At 63.2% G+C, this 17,309-nt stretch overlaps 2 protein-coding genes across 2 annotated transcripts in view; both read right to left on the bottom strand.

The window, feature by feature from the left end:
* The window catches only part of QARS (glutaminyl-tRNA synthetase), an 18,679-nt gene extending 8,946 nt beyond the window's left edge, over nt 1–9,733 (bottom strand). Inside the window, exons 1-11 of the mRNA XM_026650440.2 lie at nt 9,606–9,733; nt 7,333–7,480; nt 6,034–6,143; nt 5,186–5,261; nt 4,526–4,590; nt 4,158–4,211; nt 3,714–3,771; nt 1,486–1,557; nt 924–1,009; nt 277–363; nt 32–51 (exon numbers count right to left, since the gene is read on the bottom strand). Coding sequence (XP_026506225.1) covers nt 32–51; nt 277–363; nt 924–1,009; nt 1,486–1,557; nt 3,714–3,771; nt 4,158–4,211; nt 4,526–4,590; nt 5,186–5,261; nt 6,034–6,143; nt 7,333–7,480; nt 9,606–9,725 — 896 coding nt within the window. The 5' untranslated portion in view covers nt 9,726–9,733. The remainder of the gene's footprint in view (nt 1–31; nt 52–276; nt 364–923; nt 1,010–1,485; nt 1,558–3,713; nt 3,772–4,157; nt 4,212–4,525; nt 4,591–5,185; nt 5,262–6,033; nt 6,144–7,332; nt 7,481–9,605) is intronic.
* Nucleotides 9,734–15,559: 5,826 nt separating this feature from the next.
* Nucleotides 15,560–16,681, bottom strand: LOC112125329 (epidermal differentiation-specific protein-like). The gene has a single exon (XM_024223755.2). The coding sequence runs from the start codon at nt 16,679–16,681 to the stop codon at nt 15,560–15,562; it is 1,122 nt and encodes a 373-aa protein (XP_024079523.2).
* Between the last annotated feature and the right edge of the window lie 628 nt (nt 16,682–17,309).

The raw sequence follows: 17,309 nt of genomic DNA, 5'->3' as shown, positions 1-17,309 counted from the left end.
CCCCTGTACCCGCAGCCCCGCCCACCCCCACCAGCCCCCACGCCCACCACACTGGGGAGAGGACAGGGCCAGAACAGGCCAGGGGCCTGGACCTGGCAGTGGGGCAGGACAGATCCAGGTGCTGACGGGGCTGGAGGGTGTAGCTGGCTCGGGGGGGAGCTCACCTTGGCATAGCCGAGGGGCCCCGGGGGGTGTGGCTGGCTCTGGGGGGGGGCTCCCCTTGGCGGAGGCGGGGGGGGGGGGGGGGGGGGTGGGGCTGGCTCTGGGGGGGCTCACCTTGGCATAGCCGAAGTTGAAGTTGATGGCTTTAGCGTGGCCGATGTGCAGGATCCCGTTGGGCTCCGGAGGGAACCGCGTCCGCACCTGAGGGCAGAGGAGTTCCCAGCCCCATTAGCCCAGCGTCCGGAGAGTTACCGACCCTGGGTCAGGCCATGCAAGGTGAAAAGGCGCCAGCCTCATGCCCCTCGCGGGCACCCCCACCCCACCCCAATGGGACTTGGCCCACAGGCCAGGCGGCCTCCAGCTCTTGGGGCCAGTGGGCTCTTGTGATGGAGTGAGAAGGGCCTAGAAACAGAAAGAAACCAGCTCCCAGCAGTGCCAGGGCAGGGCGGTGCCCTGGGCTCTCCCCCTCCAAACTGTGCCCAGCCCCACTCGGGTCTCTGTGGTGTCTGATGCCCCTTCCTCCAGAAACCAGGCAGGGGAGGGTCTGTCCCGTCCCTGGGTTCTATCCCCAGCTCTTCTGCTGACCCTGCCACCAAACAGCTCCCACCCGTGCCTCAGTTTCCCCATGTGGCCTAATGGCCTCTGAGGCCCATTGCGAGGGTTAATGAGTAGATGGAGAGCACTCAGAACTGTGGTTAACGAGTGAGAGGAGCAGCAAGCCCCAGGCACTGCAGAGGAGCTGGGAGGAGAGCCTGACCCACCTGCCCGCCGGTGATCTCCAGGTGCTGCTTCATCAGGGCCATGGTGTGGGGCGTGATCACGTAGCCTTCTGTCTTGTAGTTCTCACCTGGGGGAGCAGGGAGCTGTGAGCCCGGGGAGGGGGAGGGCTGGGGCGCAGTGCCCCAGGCAGCGAGAGGGGAGGCCCCCGCCCCTGGCGCTGGGCACGAGCCCCTGGCCGGGAGGGACGCATGGGACTCCACACCACGCCCCTCCGCTAATGGACCCCGCCTCAGCAGCAGCACAGGGCCTGCTCCAGCCACCGCCCTAGGGCTCCATAGCTGGGCTGCCCACCTGGGGCCCTGGAGCCAGGCTGGGGCGGGAGGCTCCAGTGCCCCGCCCAGCCCCCAGGGAAGCCAGGCTCAGATAGGGCGCCCCCGGCACAGGCTCCAGAACACCGGGGGCAGGACCGACCTTGCCCAGCCAGCGTGGGACGGACCCTCCCGTCCCGAGTCTCTGAGCAGCGGCTCCAGAGCCAGCCGAGAGCAGCGCTGGGCCGAGCCAGGCCGAGGCCCCAGGAGCCCAGAGCAGGCAGGCCGCACTCACCTGGCTTGTGGAATTTGAGGGCTTCTCCCCTCAGCTGCTCCATCAGCGACTTTGTCTCCAGGGTCACTTCACCTGTGGGAACAGGGGGGCGAGGTATGTTAGCCTCTGCCCCAGGGACCCAGCCCCTCGCTCACAGACCTCCAGTGCCGCCCAGCCTAAGGCCCTTCCCCTTGGGCGCCGGCCCAGCAGCACTGCCCTGACAGCCCAGGCTTGTTCCCAGCCTGGGAACTCCAGCCACGTTCTCCCCTTCCCGAGAGCCAAGACCCGCCCAGAAGAGGGGAACGGAGCTGGCACGCCATCAGCCATGCAGCAGGAACCATGGAGCCAGCAGGGGAGGGGCCTTGGTCCCCTCTGCCTCCTGCCCATCGACAGCAGGAGCAGGCAAAACCAGAGGATGGGGGCGCTAAGCAGCAAGAATCAGGGCCCAGCCCAGGACGCCAGCTCCCAGCTGAAGGCAGGGAGACTGATATGCCAGGACGAAGGTGTGACGAAGTGGGACTGTTCTTAATGTTTCCTCTGACCACTGTGTGGGTGCCTCAGTTTCCCCTATGCATTTCTTAAGTCTCAGGTGTGCATAAATGGCTGACAATCTGTCTTCTAGTAACAAATGGCCAGGGCCCTGCCTCCCTGCAAGGGAATAGCTAAAGGTGAACAAAGAGATCAGGTGACCTCCTGACCGGGGAAAGAGACAAAAGCCAGAAAGGAGGGGCTGGAGGGGTTTCAGTTTGGAGCTGGCTGGGGACGGGAAGTGAGGGCAGACGGGGGTGTCTGGCTCGCTGGGCCCCAGAATGGACCTGGCTGAGGGGTCCGGTTCGCTGGACCTACAAGCTCTGTTTTAGACCATGTTCCTATCATCTAATAAACCTCTGTGTTACTGGCTTGCCAAGAGCCACGTCTGACTGCGGAGTTGGGGGGCAGGACCCCCTGGCTTCCCTAGGACCCCGCCTGGGCGGACTCGCTGTGGGAAGCGCACGGTCGGGGCAGGGGATGCTGAATGCGCCAAGGTCAGACCCAGGAGGTGAAGCTGTGTGAGCTTCTTGCCCTGAAGACAGTCTGCTCCGAGGGAGAGGAGGCTCCCCAGAGTCCTGACTGGCTTTGTGGGGAGCAGTTCCAGAGCATCGCCTGGGGACTCCGTGACAGAAGGCCACTGACCATGGCAGCTCCCAGCTCCAGGGGTGGGGCAGGCACATGAGCCTAAACCCACAAAGGACCCTGCGTGTGCGGTTAGTGCTCCAGAGAGGGGCTGGCTTGGCAGTCAGCCCCAGAGCTCTCTGAGGCCGAGGGGCAGCCCCATGACTCAGGAGGAGCTTTCTGAGGCCTGGGGGGGTGGGGGGGGTAGTGGTAGGTGGGGGGCAGCCCCACAACCCAGGAGGAGCTGCCCCAGGCCCGGGGGCAGGGAGGGCACACTGAAATGCAGTTCCCCAGGACCGACCAGTGTGGCCAGGCACTAGATGGCCCTGTCCTCGCAGTCCCCCCCCAGCTAATACACTGGCACGCGCAGATCCCGACTGGTGAACAGCGTTTTCCAGGGACAGGACGCACTGCAGACGCTGGACTCGTGCCCCTGCCAGGACCCTGGCATCCGGATCGCAGCATGCTGCAGCCACAGATGAGCGGCCCTGCCCTGAGCGCAGGCACTGCTGGCCCCGAGATCAGGGCACCATCGTCACCTACAGAAACCCAGTCGGGGCCGTGCCGTGGGCAGCCCCAGGGCGGGAGGGGGCACCCAAGCAGTGCTCAGCGCAGGGCACTGCCTGGCTCCAGAGAGCGCTGCAGGGAGGGAAGGAGCAGGCCAGGCAGCAGCAGCCCCAGGCCTTGCTCCACCAGCGCTATGGACAAACCCCGCGGAGCTGAGCCCCGCCCAGCCCACAGCTGGACTCCCCAGGCTGCCTCGAGCCCAGCCCCGGCTGGCGAGGTCCCTGCCCTGGACAGCTGCTCAGGGGCTGTGGGAGATGGGTCGGGTGCACCGCAGCAGCCTCAGGGCGAGCGAACGCCCCGCTGGCCCCAGCCCTGACCCCCTGGGCGGGGACAAGGGGAGCTCTCCCGGCTGCTGCCTGGCTGCATCTGCCAGGCCAGGGCTCTCCGGGCGGCACCTTCCCCAGCCCCGCTGCAGCAGGCCCAGCCGCGGGCTGGTTCCGGCCCCCAGCTCAGCAGCTACCCATGAGGGCGCAGACGAGGATGCGGGGAGCCCCCAGACCCTGCACAACCAGGCCCCCACAGCAGCTCACCGTTCTCCTCCGCTGCCTTCTGCTGCTTCTCCGCCTCGGCCGGCTTGGCCTTCCCAGCCTGCCAGGACAGAAGGGGAGCAGCCTTCAGTGCTGAAAGGCTCTGCCTGGCACAGTCCCTGGGCCCCTGAGCCGCGCTGGGGAAGGGCTCCAGCCCCCTTCACCCCCAGTGACCTCATACGTGCCCCCCATCGCCCAGGGCACCGCCAACCGCCTGGCCCCTCCCCCCATCGCCTGGGGCACCGCCAACCGCCCGATCCCTCCCCCCATCACCCGGGGCACCGCCAACCGCCCAGCCCCTTCCCCCATCACCCGGGGCACCGCCAACCGCCCAGCCCCTCCCCCCATCACCCGGGGCACCGCCAACCGCCCAGCCCCTCCCCCCATCACCCGGGGCACACCCCCCGGCTAGCCAGGCTCAGGGCGCCCCTCCTGCTCACACGGTACCTTTGCTTTCTTTTCCAGGTCAGTTTCTGTCTTTGGGCCCAGCAAGTGCAGCACCTGCAGGAGAGGGGAGTGGGGCCTGAACAGGGGTGCACGGGGGGCAAGGAGTCTGGGTGCAGCTCCCTCCCCCACCAGCAGCCCCCCATGACCAAACTCGGGCTGGCGCCCAGCCAGGATCTCCGTGGTCCCTGTCCTCGACAGTGCCAGCGGGACCATCCCTCCACTGCCCTGCCTGGGCCACGGGCCTGCGCCCAGCACTTCCCGCGTGGGCCAGGAGCCAGGCGCAGGGCTCGTTGGGGCCAGTGCTGCCTTCAGAAGCCAGGCCCCATCGCCCACTGGGCTCAAAGGCAGCCCGGCCCAGCCCCACCTACCTGCAGATCCACTTCGTTCTTAATGCTCTTGCCATCTGCCCACCTCAGCCTGCCGCGCGCCTCGCCTGCAAGTGAGCACAAAGGGACGGGTGTAGGCAAGAGACAGGCTGGGCAGGTCCAGCTCAGGGATTCCCCGGGACAGGCAACGGCACCTCCGCCTCGAGTCAGGGCCGCAGCCTCACTCAGGCCACCAGCCGCTGGCAGGTTCCAGCAGCCTCTCTGCTGCCAATCTGGACAATGCCCCGAAGCCACCGGGCGCAGCAGGGCCCCGGCTGCACAATGGGCCTACAGTCGGGGAGCTGGTGCAGCCCCCAAGTGCCAGCAGCCCTGAGACAACAGGCTGCCGGGCCTTTAACTGCCACATTGCCCACACGGCTGCAGAGCACCGACACGTACGACACTGGGGCTCCCAGGGCCGCTGCCCCCAGGGCGGCTGGGCAGAGGTTAGCCATGGCAGGGATGTTTTCGCACAGCTCCCTGCGGATGCTGCACCTGGTCTGTTAGAAGCACAAGGAGTGAGCCCAGGCTGGGGGGAGGGAACAGAGCCAAGGGACACGTGGGGGGGGGTGGTACCTCTTGATCTATGCCATGGAGAACTGCACACAGTCCCGCCCGCCCCCAGAGACCCAGCCCCCCGGCCTGCCTGAGCTGCAGACTCACCCATCAGCAACCCCATGTTAAAGCGGTACCGCTCCGATAGCAGCTCGGCTCGGTGCTTGTTAATGGCCGCCTCCACCTAGAGCGAGCAGGAGAATGCAAGTGGTGAGCCGGGCGGGAGCGAGCGGGAGCACGGGCTGCAGGGCAGAGACTCACGCGTAACCAGTGCCCTGAAGAACTCCTCTCGGCGACGGGAGAGGGGGACTGGCACCGGCGCGGACAGAGCAGGGCCACCACACGGGCCAGACGGGCTGGGCTCAGACACCCGAGGGAGCTACCGGTACGGCCACGCCGGCAAGGAGCTTCCACCGCAGCGAGGGCCCCTCATCTCCTCTGGGGAGAGGCCCAGGCAGGAAGGGCTCTAGGCCAGCCTGGGCCCGTCCGCAGAGCTGGCCCCATCCTCACTGGCGGGGCTCTGACATGCACAGCAATGGGCACTATCTGCTCTGTGCCCAGGACTGCCTCACCCGGCCCCCCAGCCATCCACTCTCACTGGCACACAGCCCCAGCAGCCCTGCAAGTACAGCGGGCACCTCTGGTCTCAGGCTGGCGTCAGCCTCAGGCGCAAGGGAGGACCAGCGGCGAGTCCTGAAACAGGAGCGTTCTCTCCCAGGCCCCCGAGAGCAGCGCGCTAACGGGAACGGCCTCCTGCCAGCCACACCCCCACCACTGCCGCTAGGAGCAGGGACACCAGCCACAGCCCCCCAGGGCTGCACCCCGCTGAGGACATGCTGCCTGTGGTGCCATTAACACGGCCTCCTGGCACCCCAAACCATGGGCTGCCCTTCCCCAGCTCTGCGCAGGGAGTCCCATCGGCTCGCTCCCACCCCACACCTGGTCCTTGTACTCACGGCCTCCTCTATCTGCTCTGGGGTCACGACCACCCCCACGCCACACTCATGCTCAAAGTCTGCCGTGTCAATGGGGTCCAGCGGGTGGCTCCGCACGTACTCCAGGGCAGCTGGGGAGGTGAACAGGCAGCTCAGGCGGGCGTATTTCCACACAGCGCCGTGGGCTGCTTCACCCAGGCTCCAGAAGCCAGGAGACCCCACGGGGCTCCCTGCTTGTCCACAAGGGTCTCACAGACACGTGGCTGCACCCAGGCAGCAGCCGCTGGCCCCACTCTCACAGTACAAGCCCGGACCAGGCAAAGCAGAAGGCAAGGCAGGACATCGGCCAACTGGCTCCTGCTCCATCCCCCAGGTATCAGATTCCCCATCTGCTGCCTTGGACTTGACACATTCCCTCCAGATCTGATCCTGGTACAAATCCAGGCCAGTTCCTGAACTCTACGGGGGCTCATGCCTGTGCCAAGCTCACAAAGTGCCCCCCCCCATGTGCCGCTGGGTCCCGGGGTCTGCTCTGCAGGCTCACCGCAGCGCGCTTGCTCAGCTGAGACACGGGATGCGTTGGTCCAGGGGGACTGCATGCCCAGCTATCCACGCTGGGGCCAGCGCCACCAGAATATGGGCCCTGCACTCCCACCCTCATCTGAACCCTGCAGCAAGCAGCTCACCCAGCCCGCTGCACAGGTTGGGATCCAGGGCAAGACTTGTTGGGGCTCCTTATTCCCACCCAGAGGCCAGGGCAGGATGCTCCTTGCAGCATGTGTCTCAGGTCTTTGTCCAGCCCTGTTTAAAGGACCTACGGGCCGGGTGCTCCCCTCCCTTCCCCGGGGAGACCATTCCAGAGGAAACGCTCCTCCTTGTTAACGCAGGCGCAGACAAGCAGCACCGAAAGGAAGCCGCCTCGGGGGCTGACTGCCGGGGGCGGGCAGAGCCGGCGCTGACCCCCGACGCCTGTGCCTGGAGTGACCAGGCTAAGCTGTGGGATAGACCACTCGGGCAGCTGAGGTAGGGAAAGCCAGAGGCTCGGGAGAGAACGGGCAGGGGTTGAAATGTCCGATTTACACGGGGAATTACCCCCCAGACTGAACTGTAGGCACAAGGGGGTGAGGCACAGCCGCAGCAAAGGGAGCTGGGTTAGCACGTTGCACGCACAGAGCAGGCTGCAGCCTGGCCGGGAGAGGGAGCAGGGAATTCAAACCAGGCTGAGCTGCTAGATCTCAGGCCAAGGCTGGGTCAGCAGAGCCCACGCTGTACATGGGAAAGAAGGGGAGCAGATCTAGCTGCCCGCCTCCCGTATCATACCACTGAGCTGCAAGTCTGTGACGATCTTCTTGCTGGTGATGCAGCCCACAAGGAAACGAAGACGCTTTTGGTCCTTAAGCCGGGAAGCCACATTGTACAAGAGGGTACCAGTCGCCTTGTCAACAGTTGGGCCCAGGATTCCTTGTGCCTAAAGCCCAGGAAGGAAGAACATAGAGAGACACTATCTCTTCACTACCAGTGTTGCCATGGCTATGCTGCTGGGGCGCGGACTCTCCCTCCATCGACAGACGGGACTTTTCCGTGGCCGGAGCAAACCCACCCATCGAGAGGGGGCAGCCAGGTCAATGACAGAATTATTCAGTCAGTCTAGCACTGTCTACACCGGGGCTTAGGTTGGCTTAACTACAGTGGTCAGGGTTGAATTTTTCACGCCCCTGAGCAACACTAGGTCACCCTGACTTTTGGGTGTAGACCAGGCCTGAGCCAGCGTGAAAAGGGAGCCGAGCAGGGCCCTGGCATGGAAGGGGCAGGGGATGTTTCCTCTGAGAAACACAAAGGGAAAAAATCTGTGAAGTTAGTGTGGTAGGAAGAGAACAAAAACCAGCCCGGGGCAGAGGAGTGGGGCAACCAGGGCAAACCCCTCTCCTTGTCTTAGGAAGGGTGGTGAGAGAGGAGAGAGCTCAAACTCAGCAGTGCCTTGGTGGGGCTCTGGGGCTGTGCTTCCCAGTGGTTTGAGGGTCACAGCTTGGTAAGCAGTGCTCCCTCTCCCCCACTCTCCGCCTGGAGCACATGCTTCTCCACCAGGACAGGCCACATGACCATTACAAATGTCCTACCCGAGCCCTGCTATCAGCAGCATAGGGACTCCCAGACAGAGCTATCCAGGAAGTACTGTTTTAAATGGCATCTGATTTGTATGGTAGGAGTTAGTTTCGGTTTCGGTTTGTTGCAAAGAATCCCATTGTAAAACCAAACCTCTGAACACTGCAAGGCCACCCTCTCCCTCCCCGAGACCCAGCCCCACACCTAGGGGTCCTGTCACACACTAGGGAGAAGCACTAGCTTACAGCATTCAGCCATGGCAGTTACAGAAGCATTCTGGGAACCGAAACTGACGCAACCTCCCTGAAAGGGGCACATCCAGATACAACTGCTGCGTTGACAACGGGTCACCGACCACGTCTTACAGTGCTAACACACAAATGAAACAAATCCAGCTCTGTGTCTGCCAGTCAGTTTCCCTGCGTGGCAATGAAAAGCCGACGCAGTCACTTGCCCATTCCCAGCGCTGCAGGGCTTGGGTTTCACACACCCAGAGCCGGGCTCAGTTGTCAAAGATAACGGGTTTGTGGATGTTTCAAGAAAGGAGCACGGCTGGGCCACAAAAAGTGCCACCTACGCTATTGTGCCCTCCTCCTGGGGCGAGCTAGAGCAGCGGGAGGGGAAGGCATGCAAGGAAGTTGCCAACACGGTTAGTTTGAGGAAAACTCTTCTCTGCTTCTACGCTCGGATGGTAACAATTCCACCCTGGGTCTGCAACCCGCACCCAGGCCCTGACCCTTCCCATGAACCACGCTCATACTGGGCCAAACTCAGCCCTGGCGTCAGCAGGCCCAGCTCCCAGGGACTTCGGGGGGTGCAGAGCCTGCAGACACCAGGGTGGGGCTCTCTCCTGCCCAGCCCCTGCCTGCAGAGGGCGGGTTGCTGCTGGTGCTGAGGCAACAGGGGGTAAGAGGAGGAGACAGAGGGTGTACAGCAGGGGCAGGAAACTGGCTGCAGAAAGGGGGGCCTGGCAAGGAGGGGGAAGGGCTGTGTTCAAGCCAAAGGGCAGGGGTCATGGTGGGGGCCAGGGGTGTAGGACAGGGGTCAAGGGACAGAGTGCCGGGGTCAGCGGTTAAGGGGAAAGGCACAGGGGCAGGATCAGAGGATGCAGGGGTCAGAGGGAAGAAGGCAGGGGTCAAGGGCCAAAGGAAGGACACAATGGCCAGAAGGCACAGGGGTCAGAGGTCAGGCACGGTTCGGGGAGGAGCTTAGGACGGTTAGAGGCAGAGGGGAAGGGTCGCGCTGGGGGCAAAGGTCAGGGTTTCCGTGGGTCAGGGGTCATGGCCGGGGTCAGGGGTCAGGCACAGTTCAGGGAGGGGTTAGAGGAAGGGTTGCGAGGCCCGGGGGTCCGGGCCAGGATAGGGGTCGGGGGTCAGGCGTAGCTCGGGGAGGAGCTTGGGGCGGGGGCCAGGCCAGAGGGGAAGGGTTGCACTAGGGTCAGAGGTCAGGGGGCGCTCCGGAGCCGGGAGGGGTCAGAGGTCACGGGTTACCTGGGTCACCGCTTCCCGGAGCAGCGCGCTCAGCGCCTCGTTCTTCAGGGTCTCGCGAGCCTTGGGCTCGCTCAGGCCGATGGCCGTGAACAGGCTCAGCGCGTCCGGCCCCGCCGCCATGCTGCTGCCGCTGCCCCTGCCCCGCCCGGATAGGGGGCGGGGCCCGCACCGCCCAATCAGCGAGCAGGAGGCGGGCGCTGCGGAGGATGCCACCAATCAGCGGCGAGGACGGCCCTGATGGCCAATGGAGGAGCACGGCAGGATCTGGCTCCCCGGCAACCCAGCCAATGGGGACCGAAGCAGCCGGAGGGGGCGGGGCCAGGATTGCTGCCGGTTGCATCATTTAAAGGGCCAGCGCAAGACGGGAGCCACGTGGTGGGGGATGGGGCGGGGCTAGTTCCTGGGGGGCGGGGAGAGAGCTGGGCAGCCCCCTGTCTCCCTGGGACCCCCCTGGTCTCCCTCCAGTTGGGTCCCAAGTGCCAGGCCAGCCGTTGCGGCGCAGCCCCCTCTACACCAGCTTCACCCTCGTCCTTGACTCTGTCTGCGCTGGGCGCCCCCTCCCCGGCCCCAGGTCTGCGCCTCCCGCTGTGATGTGGGTGTCCTCAGGCCCCCGCGGGGAGGGCAGGGCTAGTGCCCCGCTGGGCAGAGGGGGACCCGGGCACAGGGGGGCTAAGTGAGCTGGGTTAGGGTTAGGGTTATGGTTGCACCTGGGTTTCCCTAGCCCCGCCCCGGCTACCCCCCAGCTACTGGGTGCATCGCCTGATTTCCTGGGCAAAGCCAGATTCTCTGCAAGGCCTCAGGGCCAGTCTCTGTTTGCACCACTCAGGGCAGCAGTTAAGCTCAACCCCCTCGGACAGTGGAGCTGCTGGCACTTGGCGTGGGGGTCTGTGGCATTCTCAGAAGGGACAAGCGGGCTGTAGGACGCCCTGGTACCGGAAAGCCCACCTCCTTGCCCTTGGGAATGGCTTGTTTTCCCAGAAGCAAACAACAGAATTAGCCATTTCTCAAAACAACTGGGATGCGCCTAGCCATGGCCTCTGTGGAGGAGGCTGCAGCCTGCCAAATGGGCTGCTGCTGTTGTCGGTGTGTTGGCGCTGAATCGGCCTGGTGGGTGAGTGCATTAGTGTCTGCAGCACTGTGCGTCGGCTGGGCAGCTGCGGCTGCAGCGAAGCAAAAAGCCAGGGACACTGCCTCAGTATCTGGGCCGGTTTCCCGCTCCCTCCCCAGCATTTAAATAAATAAATTAATGGAGATATCCAATCTCCTAGAGCTGGAAGGGACCTTGAAAGGTCATCGAGTCCAGCCCCCTGCCTTCACTAGCAGGACCAAGTACTGATTTTGCCCTAGATCCCTAAGTGGCCCCCTCAAGGATTGAACTCTCAACCCTGGGTTTAGCAGGTCAATGCTCAAACCACTGAGCTACCCCTCCCCCCATTTATGGGACTTCAGTTATACAAGAGGTCATGCCACCAGCTGGGCTTTTGTATCAATAATTGACACGAGGAATCTCAAAGCGCTGGCCTGACTGGGTCCAAAGAGCAAAAAGAAACTGAGCCAGCACCTTGCAGTGTCACGTCAACAACCTGAAAGCAGCCCAAGCCTCCCTGCAGACTAGGTGCATCAACAGAAGCCTAAAGACGAGCCATCACAGGGGCTGATCTGACCTTCCTCTGCCTCAGAAAGGCCTGTGGCCTTTGCCCTGCTTGGCTATGGCCCTGGCCCTGGCCCTGGCCCTGGCCCCAGCAGCGCGGCAGGGCTGTAACGTCGGCTGCGTATGGCCCAGGACCGGCGGCCACTTCTTACCGATACGCCGTTCCATCTTGTACTGGCCCACTTTCACCCCTGTTCATGGGGCTAAAGAGAGCACTGTAGACATTCAGGCTCAGGCTGACGCCAGGGCTCCGAGACCCTCCCCCTCGCCAGGTTTCAGAGCCGGGGCTCCAGCCCGAGCAGGAGCGTCTACATGGCTATTTTTAGCCCCTGAACCTGAGTCAGTTGCCCTGGGCTCTGAGACTCGCTGCTGCGGGGGTTGCAGTGTAGACATCCGCTCGGGGGCCTGGAAGGAGAAATGGGCCTGCAGGAGGGAAGGGAGGGAGGGGAGAGGAGCAGCTCCGGGGGCCGCCTGGGGAAAGCAGAGGCTGGCATTGTTGGCAGAACAGAGGGCATGGTGCCCGCTGCTGGCCAATCTCCCCAGCCCAGGCGGGAATAATGCCTCGCCCGAGTCTCCTTCAGGCCCCTCCCTTGGGGCACAGTTTAATACTTCAGACAAAAACCTCCCAGAGTAACAAGCCTGTTCCCCTGGCCAGCTGGAGGGGCCGGACGCCCTGTACTCTGCACCTTCCGCCCACGCCACGCACAGACAGCCTCCCTCCTGCAGCGCTCAGCCCTTGGGGACAGCGCTTGACCCCACCTGGGCTGGGACTGATAACTGAACAGGGCTGGCTGGCCCTTAAAGGGACAGCCCCAGACAGGATGGGGGCACAAAGCGAGCTGCAGGGTGGAGGTACACAGCGCGCGCCCTTGGGCACCACCACTTAGGCCAGGTTGGCATGGCTATGTCACTCCAGCCAACACAGCTGTGCTGGCAAATCCGCAGGGGAGACGCATCTCTGCCCGCAGAAGAATGCTTGGGGGGGCTTAGCCCAGGGGGGTCGGAGAGGAGGTGGTGCTGTGCTGACAGAACTCCTTCTCTCTGTGTACTCAGTGTCTACACTACAGGCTGACAGTCTAGCTGTCTCATCAGAGTCTGTGTGGTGTAGACCAGGCCTTAGGTCTTGAGCAAAGGACACCTCTCACTGGCCCAGGATGGCACATGGCTGGGTAGGTGCCCAATACAAGACACGGGCTGAGACTCACAGCCATGCTAGCCTCTCTGTGGCCAAATAAATACAAAGCAAATAGCACTTGGCAGTTAGAACATGTTGTGAGGTGGAGGGGAGGAGTCAGTGTTCATGGCCTCAATGACTTCCTGTGGCAGGGAGTTCCACAGTGTAATATGGGTGTGTGGAAAGATATTTTCTTTGATCAGATTTTAATCTCCAGCATGTCCCCTCTTACTCACCTTTCCAAGGGAGCCATTCTAGTCTTGGCAATCTCTCTTCACGGGGAGGTTTTCCAGCCCCCTGATCATTCTCATCACCCTTCTCTGGGCCCCTCTAGCTCTGCGCTATCCCATGGGAGATGCGCTGCCCGCCTGCAGACAGTACCCTCCTCAGGCCACCCCACTGATTTATATTAAGACAGGAGAATATTTCCATATTCCTTACGTTCCCCTGACATCGAGTTAGTGTCTGTGCCCGCAGCTGCACCCAGAGAAGAGGTCTCCGTTGAGTTCCCCCCGGCGCTGGCCAGGTCCGGATGCAGTTAGCAGGGTGTGCCGGAGTTTGACTTTCCCCTCCGAGGGGCAGTGCTTTGCAATGATCAACACTGAGCTTCCCTTGCCATCCTGGTGCCCATTCACCAAGTGTGTTGAGGTCTCCCTGAAGTTCCTCACAGGCGTCGACTCACATCAATAACTTGGTAGCTGCTGCACATTTTGCTCCCTCGCCTTTCCAGATCATTAACGTATTGAACTGGGGGCTTGGAAACTGACCAGGTGCGTGGTCCCCCAGTGGGGAAAACCCCATCGGCTCTGTTCCAAGCTGTGATCAGCAAGGCAGCCGAAGGACATGTCCCGAGGTTATTACAGGGCCAACGGGGCTCTGTCGCGGGAGCGTGCAATCAGAGAGAAGATGAAACGGCTCAGTGGGGGGGTTGCGCTGTGGGGGATACTGCTGTGCTGAGTGTGTGTGTGTGGGCCCTCACAGCCATGGTGGGGGCTGCCTGGGAAGCAGTCATGCGAGACGTGGCGTTCATGGAGGCAGGGCTGGCTCTAGGTTTTTTGCTGCCCCAAGCAAAAAAATTTTTGGTTAGGGACAGACAGAACCACGGGCCGGCCCCTGTTGTGCCAGGCGCTGGACAGACACAGAACCACAGGATGGCCCCTGCCCGACTGGGCAGTGACGACAGACTAACGTCCTTCTACCCCCTGTGACGTACCAGGGTACAACTAGACTAAGGAACAGCTGTGCCACCCTTGCCCTTGGGTGCCTTATGATGTCTGGCTGAAGCAGCTCCCACCTGGGCCGCTCACAAACAGTCCTCCAGTGTGCAAGCCACACCCTGAGTGTCTGTGTGTAACTGCAGCCTGCCAGCTCCACTCTGGCTCTCCCCAGCCTTGGTTATACTGCAGGGTGACCCCCAACACACCCCCAGTCTTCGATTTCCCCCAGACCTGTATGTCCTGTACTGCCCAGCCCTCCCCTGGACAAGTTATACTAAGTCTGTTGTCTCTTTTATAGAAATAATCTGCACACAACTTGCCCCCCCCCCCAATGGAGTTTCCCAAACACTTCAGTGTAAACGCACTGGATTAGATTAAACAAAAAACCAAGTTTATTAACGACTCGCAGCGAGACTGTCACTGAGAACGAGCCATGAGGTGTAAAAGTCAGAAATGGTCACAAGAAAATCAAGTTAAAATGCTACTGGTGCCTAACAAACAATATCAGAGTCGAGCAACGTTTCTCACCGCATCATCTCAGCATCTCACTGACCAGACCCTCTCGCTCCAGAGCCCTTCTCCCAGAATCCAGTGAAGGCTTCCTCTGTTGCTTCAGGTGCAGAGACTCAATGGGTCTGGTGTGTGTGTCACACACACACACACACTCACACACATGCTGGGCACCAGGAGACACGAAGTCGATGTGGAAGGATGGTCCCTGCTGCTTTTTTCTCACCTGTTTGATCTTCCTTTGTCTCCCCTTCCTGCTTGATGACTCTGTGTATTGCTTAAAATGCAAATCAAGCGGAGAAGACATTCCCTTGTTTGAGCCAGACCTGTCTGCCAGCATCGGGTTGGGATGTGCTAATAACACCACGCAGTGGAATATTTCACATACAACGTTGCCACACTTATCAGGACAACATGGGCGAGCAAATGAGGAGTTTTCAAACGACAGCACCCAAGACACACCCTGTACAAAGATGACTGCAATAGCGTGTAGGGTTCGACTCGGGTACATTGTGTCACCCACGCCGTCAGCATGGGACTTGCACACAGAACTGGTCCCAGCTGTGACCCTTGGCCAGCACTGGGGGCTTCCTCTGGCGTTCTCTGGGGGATAACAGATGTAAAGGACAATGCAGAGGTGTCAAAGCTGGTGCTCAGAGTGCTGCCAGGCCAAGGGGAGGGGGCAGCCCCACGCAGGGCCCCATGCAGCCTGACCCCTGGCCAGAGCTCGGGCACGTAGCTCCGAAGAGAACGCAGCAGGCGGTGAGAAGGCAAGCAAAACCGCCTCCAAGGATCTCCAGGGGCCCCCACCAAGCAGATACCCACTGAGGTTCCCGGGGCTGTCTGCAGACATCAAGCCTCCAGCGTGTGATCAGAGCCCAGCCTTGCCCATGCCGGGCTGTGAATACCCTACACTGACAGAGCCCTCCAGTCCCTACCGGGCACGGGCGGGATCAGCCCACAACGCCCGACACTGTCTGGAAACCAGCCGCTCCGCAGAGCACGGCGCTGCCCCGGCCCAGACACCGCGGGGCTAATCACGAGCCGCGTTGGGGCCCCTGAGCAGCCCAGCGTGTGACGGGGCAGGCTGCCCTTTCTCATCGACATTGCCTGGAGGGGAGCCACTGGCCTGCCCCCCCCACCTCCCGCGACCCCCCCCACCTCCGCCCCACTCACCTCCATCACCCCCCTGTCACCTCGACCCCATTCACCTCCATCACTCCCCCGCCCCGCGACCCCCCTCACCCCCACCCCTCTGCTCCATCACCTGCCCACCCCGTGACCCCCCCATAACTCCCTCTGCCCCATGACCCCCATGACCCCTGCCCCCCTCACCTCCATCACCCCCTGCCCTCACCCCACTCACCCTAACCCCTCCCCCTGGAGCAGGTCTGGACGCTCCTCAATGGCCCAGGGCGCTGGGAGCGGGGGCCTGCTCCCCCCCTGGTGGCAGGGCGGGTTTCATGGTGTACTTGGTGCTGATGGTGCGCCCCGACACACACCGGTACTCCCCCGGCTCCGTCTTGGTCCGCTCGTTCTGGCTGATGGTGAGCTCCACCGGAACCGAGATGGTGGCCTCCTTGCTCACCACGTGGATGGTGAGCTGGGTGCGGGGCGGGATCTTGGCTGGCAGGAGCACCTCCACCCGATCCCGCCGGGTAGTGGACTCGCTGCGCCCCTTCTCCACGGTGAAGACGTTGGCGGCTTCCACGGCCAGTGTGAAGGACAGCCCGGCTCGCAGGCTGGTGGCGTTGCTGAACCGGAAGCTCTGCAGCGTGGTGGTGATGTATTCCCGGCTGCTGCAGGTAGTGAACATCTGCTCCAGGTCCGTGGCGTTCACCCCCACGATCTCATCAATGAGCACGTCCCGCTCGTCCTCCACCTTCCGCTGGTCCCACAGGATGCGGGCGGTGACGGCGGGGCGGCCGGGCGCCAGCGGGCGCAGGTGGGACAGGCAGTTGTGGAAGCCCAGCTCTGGCTTGTAGTCGGGCAGGCGCTCGCCAGGCCAGGCGATGTGGTACCAGCCCCCGCGGTCCGGGTGCTTGTAGAGCAGCCAGACGCCGCGCTGCACCACGTGGGAGCTGACCCGGTCGTTGAAGTAGCCGTAGGTGAGGTTGGTCTCTTCTGTCACCACCTTGCTTTGGCCCGCGTAGTTGGGCTCCTCGTACAGGGTGATCTGCGGGTCGGCCAGGTCGTGGTGCACCAGCCGCAGCGCCGAGAACGCCTTGTTCTTCTCCACCGTCCGGTACTCGCCTTCCTCCAGGGCGTAGGCGTCGCCCTCGTACTTGGGGGCCGTGTAGGCGATCCACGGCTGCCCCACCACCCGCAGCGAGCAGATGCAGTCCCCGAAGTCCAGCTCGTGCAGGTCTGGCACGTCGGACGTGAACTCTCGGCTCAGCCCCTCGAAGTCGACGTGCTCGTAGACGACGATCTTGTTGACGCCGGGCTGTGCAGGGTGCTGCCGCTCGGCCTGGCTGGGCTCGTCTCGCCGCACATCGGAGAGCTGAATGCTGGGCAGGGCCATTGCCGGCGCAGGGGGACGCTCTGCGGGGGGAAGGTGCAAAATGTCACCTGCTGCCTCCGCGAGCACGAGGGCGGGGGGTTCCCAGCCCTGGCCCACCCCCACCATTTCACCCCACCCCTGGCTGGACGTGCCCTGCCTGCCCGCCAGGACAGCCTGCAGCCCGTGGGCAGGAATCCGGCGGGGCCCGCCATGGCTCTGGGCTGGACACAGCAGGCTCCGGGGCCGGCTCCAGGCAGGTCAGACCGAGCCCTTCGGGCCTCACAGCCTGGGACTCGCCACGTTCCTGCAAAGGCGAGTCCCTGAGCGCCAGCGAGCTCCGGCCGACCTGTCACGCCTGGCGCTCGGCCCCAGGGATGGGGGGGCTGTGACGGGGAAGGACACCCTGTTCGGGGCTGGGCCTGCTCCCCTGGGCCCCGCGCCCCCCAGGGCCTGTACCCCACGATCCCAAGGCACTGGCCAGGCCAGCCGGGACTTACCCCAGCCAGGAGCTCCCGGCCCCTCCCCTGGGACAGGAGGAATTACCGGATTGTGCAGTTAGCAAATGGGCCCCGAAACCCAGCCCAGGTGCCGCCCCCGGACTCCTGCTCAGCCCTGCCTGCAAAGCCGCTCTCCCGGGGCGCAGGCCTGG

This window comes from Terrapene carolina, unplaced genomic scaffold (genome assembly GCF_002925995.2).
Source record: "Terrapene carolina triunguis isolate 2854851 unplaced genomic scaffold, T_m_triunguis-2.0 Scaffold89, whole genome shotgun sequence".
In the NCBI taxonomy this organism is placed as follows: domain Eukaryota; kingdom Metazoa; phylum Chordata; order Testudines; family Emydidae; genus Terrapene; species Terrapene triunguis.
The sequence above is the reverse complement of the archived record's forward strand: the minus strand, read 5'-3'. Positions and strand labels throughout refer to the sequence as shown.

Excerpts from the sequence above, each read along its gene's own strand:
- LOC112125329 (XM_024223755.2), bottom strand. The coding sequence starts at position 16,681 with ATGGCCCTGCCCAGCATTCAGCTCTCCGATGTGCGGCGAGACGAGCCC.